This window comes from Austrofundulus limnaeus, unplaced genomic scaffold (genome assembly GCF_001266775.1).
Source record: "Austrofundulus limnaeus strain Quisiro unplaced genomic scaffold, Austrofundulus_limnaeus-1.0 Scaffold79, whole genome shotgun sequence".
Taxonomy (NCBI): domain Eukaryota; kingdom Metazoa; phylum Chordata; class Actinopteri; order Cyprinodontiformes; family Rivulidae; genus Austrofundulus; species Austrofundulus limnaeus.
This window is the reverse complement of record NW_013952481.1, coordinates 2,003,897-2,011,167: the sequence shown is the minus strand read 5'-3', so window position 1 is coordinate 2,011,167 and position 7,271 is coordinate 2,003,897. Positions and strand designations below refer to the sequence as shown.

The 7,271-nt window shown below is 41.8% G+C and overlaps 1 protein-coding gene across 1 annotated transcript in view; it reads left to right on the top strand.

The window, feature by feature from the left end:
- Positions 1 to 3,080: 3,080 nt before the first annotated feature.
- The window catches only part of LOC106519608 (voltage-dependent calcium channel gamma-4 subunit), a gene marked incomplete in the record, with an annotated part of 9,190 nt that continues 4,999 nt past the window's right edge, over positions 3,081 to 7,271 (top strand). The window contains 3 exon segments of the mRNA XM_014011356.1: positions 3,081 to 3,650; positions 3,828 to 4,213; positions 6,963 to 7,214. Coding sequence (XP_013866810.1) covers positions 4,183 to 4,213; positions 6,963 to 7,214 — 283 coding nt within the window.

Sequence of the window (7,271 nt, the reverse complement as noted above, 5' to 3'; positions counted from 1 at the left end):
CTGCTTCACATGTGGGGTTCATAATAAAATGCCCCAAATAATCACACACACACACAAACACCTCACATCCTTATTAAACCTTTAAAGTCATTTTCTGCCTGCCAGCGTCAGTTTCATTGCTTTTGTCTGAGCCATCCTTGAACTTTCAGACATGATGTTTGCGCCTTCAAGCTCTTAGATCCTGTGTTAGTTTCGCACTGTGCTTCAGGAAACCCCCTCCAGACACTCTGTCAGCTCAAAACAGCCTTATTACCACAGTTCTGACTTCTAAATAACAACGCCTGACTTCCTGTTTGTGCCTGTCTGTTTGCAGTGATTGCAGTCCTCTCAGTGATTTCTGTGCATGAGTCTCAAACTCCTGCTAAGTGCAGCACTTAAAGGCTTTTATGTAGTTCCTCTGATTGCCACTAGATGGGCAAACACAACACTCAGATTGTTTTAGAGACAAAATGTTTTTTGCAAAAACCCACAACAGATGCAAAAAGCACAGATGAGTGATTCCAGGGGTAAAAAAACAAACATCTCTGACTCATTTGAACAGTTTTTTGTTTGATGTAATCATCTTGATGTACGTTTAAAGTAGCCATATTTTTTTACTTGTCAAAATGTTTGAAGAAAAACCAACTACAAATGTATTGAAAAAACTGTTTTTTGTAAAATTACTTTGGTGAGTGTGGATGGATAAGGAACTCATATATGAGCAGGCCGAAAAAGATACCGGTCTTCATTCAAACCTTTGTGTCCCTCAGATGAAGGACACAAGGTCAGAAACACTCATTGTTCTGAGCTTCTCAGGGTCCATAAAGGGTCTCATCTCCAGGACCCCTGAATAGACCTTACCTGGGACGATTGAATCTAAGCCACACTGGTAATGTCTATTCAGGGGTCCTGGAGAGGAGGGTCTATCGGATAGTCAAATCTCAGATTCAGGAAGAGCAATTTGGTCCTGGTCATGGAAAAGCAGACCAGCTCTACATCCTCAGCAGGATCCTGGAGGGTGCATGGGAGTTCGCCCAACCAGTCTACATGTGTTTTGTGGACTTGGAGAAGGTGCCTGACCATGTCTTGTGGGGGTACTCTGGTAGTATAGGGTACCAGGCCTGTTGATACAGGCTGTTAGGTCCATGTATGACCAATGCCAGAGCTTAGTCCACATTGTTGGTAGTAAGTCAGACTTGTTTCTGGTGAGAGTTGGACTCCGCCAAGGTTTCCCTTTGTCACTGATTCTGTTCATAACTTTTATGGACAGAATTTCTAGGTGCAGCCAAGGTGTTGAGGGGATCCGTTTTGGTGACCTTAGGATCTCATCTCTGCTTTTTGAGGATCAGATCGTGATCTCCAGCTCTCACTGGAGCAGTTCACAGCCGAGTGTGAAGCGGCCGGGATGAGGATCAGTGCCTCCAAATCCGAGACCATGGTCTTGAGCTGGAAAAGGGTAGAGTGCTTCCTCCAGGTCGGGGAGAAGGTCCTGCCCCAACTGGAGGAGTTTAAGTATCTCGAGTTCTTGTTCACAAATGAGGGAAGAATGGAGTGGGAGATAGACAGGCGGATTGGTGCTGCGTCTGCAGTGATGTGGACGCTGTACCGGTCTGTCATGGTGAAGAGATCTGAGCCAGAAAGCAAAGCTCTCGGTTTACCGGTCGGTCTACGTTCCTACACTCATCTATGGTCACAAGCTTTGGGTAGTGACCGAAAGAACGAGATCACAGATACAAGCAGCTGAAATGAGTTTCCTCTGCAGGGTGGCTGGGCTCTCCCTTAGAGATAGGTTGAGAAGCTCAGTCATCCAGAAGGGACTCAGAGTAGAGCCACTGCTCCTCCACGTCGAGAGGAGCCAGTTGAGGTGGTTCATCTGGTTAGGATACCTCCTGGATGCCTCCCTGGTGAGGTTTTCTTGGCATGTCCCGCTGGGAGGATACCCAGAGGAAGACYCAGGACACGCTGGAGGGACTATGTTTCTCAGCTGGCCTGGGAACACCTTGGGATTCCCGTGGATGATCTGGCCCAAGTGGCTGAGGTGAGGGAAGGCTGGGTCTCTCTGCTTAGGCTGCTGCCCCCGAGACCCAACCCTGGATAAGCGGAAGAAAACKGATGGACAGATGGACTTCTCAGAGCCAGGCAGTGGCCTAAGTAGTGCAAAAAGGTGTGTAGTTCAATGCCGCAGGCATCACACAGACCATTGCCATGGAGTCACATCACCATTTTGTAGTGATTGAGCAGATTGTGCCCAGTTAGGACTCCAACCAGTGTAGAGTTTTCCTTGTCAGGTGTGGCCCTTGGTGAGCTCTAACAGCAGCTTGACTATCTTTCAGGATGAAATTACAACATTTTTCTCTGGGTTTTTCAATATTTTGTATCCTGAGAGTCACTGTTTCACAAGTCAAGCTTTAAAAGTAGAGTTTCAGCTACAAGGAGCCTCGAAAGCTTTGTCTCCCATTCCACTTTTAGGAGCTTTAGAAGACATGAATAAACCTGAATTCTAAAACTGAAGTGCTTCATAAGAACAAATGGAAAAATATAATCTTCATGACAAAAGATGGAGCTGGTTGTGAGTTTTAAATGTGTTATTTGAAACTATCCATCCATCCATTTTCTGTACACGCTTCTTCCTTTTCAGGGTTGCGTGGGTCACTGGTGCCCATATCCAGCAGTCACAGTGCGAGGGGCGGGGTACACCCTGGACAGGTCGCAAGTCCATCACAGGGCGTGTTATTTGAAACTATATTATGGATATCAGAAGCCTCATCAGAACTCTGGTAGCAGCATTTTGAAGGAACCGAAGACTTTCCAGAGAGTTTGTTGGAGATCCAGATAATAAAGATTTGGTAATGGAGCCTGCATTGTTTTATGAAAGCACCAGGCCTGTTCTGTTGCTTGAATTTCTCCTTTCAGAGCAGGGATTTGTACTGAGAGGCTGTAGACTTGAGATTTCATGCCGTGTATCTGCCGACGCCTCTCATGTGGATTATCGTTGCCCTGCGGTTTCAGCAACAGCTTGTAAGAGGAATGAAAAACAAAACRGTAGCAAAGCCTGACCTCATGTCAGTGCTGATGCTTTTTTTTCTCCCTCATGTTGAAGTGTAGGATGTAAGTCAGCTGTTGTGCCGGAACGCCCTTGAGAACAATGTCAAATCCCTGCTTGATCTCACCTCTTTGAGAAACCCACATAGTGCATTTCAGAGCAGGAATCTGTGCAAAGTGGCTGTGATTGAGCCGTCGCACCAACGGGAAGAAAGTTGGACGGATGGAACGCACCGAGATGCTGTGACCGAAGCAACGATGACTCACACGTCTGTCATCTCTGCTGTTCATTCCTCATCTTGTCATACATGTCCGAGACGTGATGTCCGGGCTGAATCTCCTCTCTCTTGTGGAATTCACACACTTTTTAGCAAAATCCTCTCAGCTGCTACATCCATCCTTTTCCTCCCCAACACAAACACACACATGCATACATGCACATTTGCCAGCTTCACCATAGACTTTGGAATTCACTGTTGCCATGGCAATGGAGGAGAGCACGCTCTCTCACATCGCCTGTTCTTTTCGTTTTGCTTTCTCTCTCTCTCTCTCTCTGTGGAGGCAAACCAGCTTTTCTTCTTTGACAGAGGAGTCGTTTTTTGCCGCTGGCGTCAGGTCTTTTTGGATTTGTATGTATCGTTTTTTTCTCTGATATTTAATTTTTAGATACAGAAATGCGTTTTTTAAAGGAGCATCCTCTAGTTTCACGTTTAATTTGTTAACCGAACATCCACCCTTATCTCATCTCCTCATCTCAATCTTTACTTTTTTTATTCTCTGTCTTTTCTTTGCGTCCTTTCTGGCAGCCTCTCTTATCTGCTCTCCACATCAAACACCCACCTTTCCCCACCACCTCCCTCTTGCCTCTTCCAGCAGCTAAGATGACTGCCGTGACAATTCAATGAGAGGAGAGGACACTAAGTGAAGTAACCACCACTTGCTGAGAACAAACCAAGGAGTGCCCAACATTCAAAATAAATAGAAAAACAGCAAAAGGAAGAAAGAAGTGTGACGAGCTCTGAGGAGAGGAAGTGGCAGAGGAGCAGAGGCGAGAAAGCAGGAGGATAAACGGTGGATGGAGGCGGCTCGGACCGGGGCTACAGAGCGCTCTTCACTGACGAGGAAGAAGAAGAAGAACAGCAGCCGCAGGGGGGAGAGGAGATGGAGACGAAGGGGAGAAACATGCCTGCAGGTAAGACGCTCACACACTCATGCGCTCTTCTTACATCCTGAGACACATGTGCAGTCACACATGCTCACATTTACATACATGACACTTGGTAAAGCCAGGAAAAATTATTCAAATGCGCAAACATGCACACATGTCACACACAAAACCACCCATTAACACACACACACACACACACACACACACACACACACACACACACACACATGGGCCAGAGAGCAGATGTCTGTATTCAGAGGGCAAAGAAGGCACAAACATTTGTTCAGCTTCAGATCAGAAACGGCTCAAACGGCTGCTGACAGATCGAATTAAAACTGAGAAAATGAATTCTAAATTTTTCTCTTCATTTGTTTCATTTGGATCGTCTGGAAAACCGATTATCTCCTTTCAGAAGGAGCTTTGGTTGGTCAATTTGTCTGAGTTATTTCTAAATGTTGGCCAATCAGGATGAAGTGCAGCTGGGAAAAGATGTAATCATTTGTTATCTTTATACTGAACTCGGTGCTGTTTCTGTTGTTTATGTTTCAAACCAGTTTTTATCGCAGCATCAAACAAAAGATAACAAATTGAACTTTATTTAAATCGAACACTAACATCTGTATTTTCTTTACATGTTGACTGATTTGAGGTTTTCTGTGGCTGAAGCTGATTTTTAGAAATCGAGCAGCTGACAGCAAATAACAAATATCAAAATCAGGCCAACATTGTAAATAATAAACAGTTTTTAATGTTTTGCCTGGTGAAATAAAGGGTAAATAGATTAATAAATGAAATAAATAAGTATTACAGCATTTTTTTTCATACTGTGTATTTTTCATTTGTCAAAACACATCAATAATGTTATATTTCACATAAAAATATATTTAGCATCCTTTAGAAGAACCTGTACACTAATATTAGAAGTGTTCTTGTTTAAAATAATTTTTTACCCTTCAGTAAACTGAATGTAGCAGCTGCTACTGCAGATTCACTTTCCTGTGTGTTTATTGGGTTAAATAATCAAAACGTGTGGCCAATATTCAATTTAAAATTAATCAGTCTGATGGTTTGTTTCTAGTTTTCTTTGTGGCATTTTTTTAAAATTAAAATCATTTTATCTGACTTGATGATGCAAAATGTGTGCGTGTTTGTCAGATGCATGTTTATGAGGAGGATCACATTCTGGTCACAGAACCAGCAGCTTGTTGTTTCAGGATTATTGTTGCCATCCGGTTTGCCATGGAAACAATAATCGGGGGCCAAATTGATATCCACATAATACAGAAGCCATCAAAGGAATCGACATTTCCTGTGCGGTTTGTTTACTTTAACCTTCAGCTGAAACTGTTGCTCAGGTCTGAGAGAAAGCAGAAGTCTGCATGGCAGCATTTTATTTATTTATTTATTTATTTATTTATTTATTTATTTATTTATTTATTTATATTTTCATTTAAAATGGCTGAAATCTGTCAGAGAAGCTAAATGGAGTTTAACAAATGTAGCCCCCCATGCCATTTCCTCTTTCATTTATGTTTCTCGAGGAAAACCAAAATGAGTTGCATCATTTTAATGTTTGTCATCATGTGTATCTCTCTACGTTCACCTCAATATTTTTTACCTCCCCTTCTCTTTACAATAACATTTATTTTTCCTCTTTTTTTCCGTGGATTTTCAACCCTGTATCAGTTTTTAATTTCCTGCAGTATTGTTGAGACACAAAAAATGTCCTAAATTGTCTTATGCAACTATAAAGTCAATTAGGTTTTAAATTCAGAAACAATTTTCCTAATGTTGATTTGTTTGTGTTTATCCCATTAAAACAAAAATAAACAGAAATATTTAATATTTTATCAAAAAAAGATGTGATTTTTTTAAACAAGCCAAAACATAAGTTCACAGGGAACAAATGTAAGCGCACAATTCATGCTTAAACACATAAATCTTCATAAATCGATATTAATTTGTAGAAAGTACATTCACATGATTAATTAAAAAATAAAGTAAAATAAAAACAATGTAAACCTCTAACTCAATCATCTCTTGGCTTACAAGTCAGATGTCAAGGAGTTTTGGTTAATTATGATCTTTACATTCAGTGAGCCATGTTTAAATAAAGACTTTTTTACGAAAAGCAGTTTGTTTTGCAAAGCAAAGAGCTTCTGATTTGATTAAAAGCTCCATAACTACAGAAAAAAACATTGATATCCAAAAACAATAATGTTAAATAACATTTTATTTATATTTTCTAATAATTTAAATCCATTTAGATTTCTCCAGCAAAATATTCCACATGTTTATATTTTGTTTAGGCTGTGGGTTTGGCATTTTCTATGTTACAAGACTGCATCCTGTCAACATTTATTTCCTGTTTTCAGCCATGTTTGCTATGTTTTGATTAAAAATGGCTCGGATGTGTTCACACAGGGGTCAACAAAAAGAGCTAACCCATCAGCAGCTCATCTGCAGCGGTCCCCAYGAGGGACAGAAGTTCTATTAACACATAAATATTTTGACAGTTTAATTCAGTCTGAAGTTAAATGCAGAGAGTTGTGTGCTCTTTTTTCCTGAAGCTGCATGTTTTAATCACTGCCTGTCGCCAAAGGTGAAGGTGGAGKGATAGTGTTTGTGTTTCTACTTTCAGCAAAATATCTCATGAACAACTGGAGGAATTTGTGTGAGAAAAAGAAAGGAGGTTATTTTCTTCTGCAGTGGTCAGACAAACATCTTTTGTTTTATTTTATTCTATTTTATTTTATTTTATTTTATTCCTCAGACATGAGTTTCCTTCCACGCCCGGCCATGGTTTGGTGGGAACGAGGCATCCAGGTGTTGCTGACCACCATGGGGGCGTTCGCTGCTTTTGCCCTCATGACGGTGGCCATCGGGACAGATTACTGGCTCTACGCCCGCGCTTTCATCTGCAACAGCACGGCCAACTCGTCCCAGGACGACTCCAACAACAAGGACAAGAAAGACCCCGGAGCTCTAACCCACTCCGGCCTCTGGAGGATTTGCTGCCTGGAAGGTACAGCTGGTGTGTGTGTGTGTGTGTGTGTGTGTGTGTGTGTGTGTGTGTGTGTGT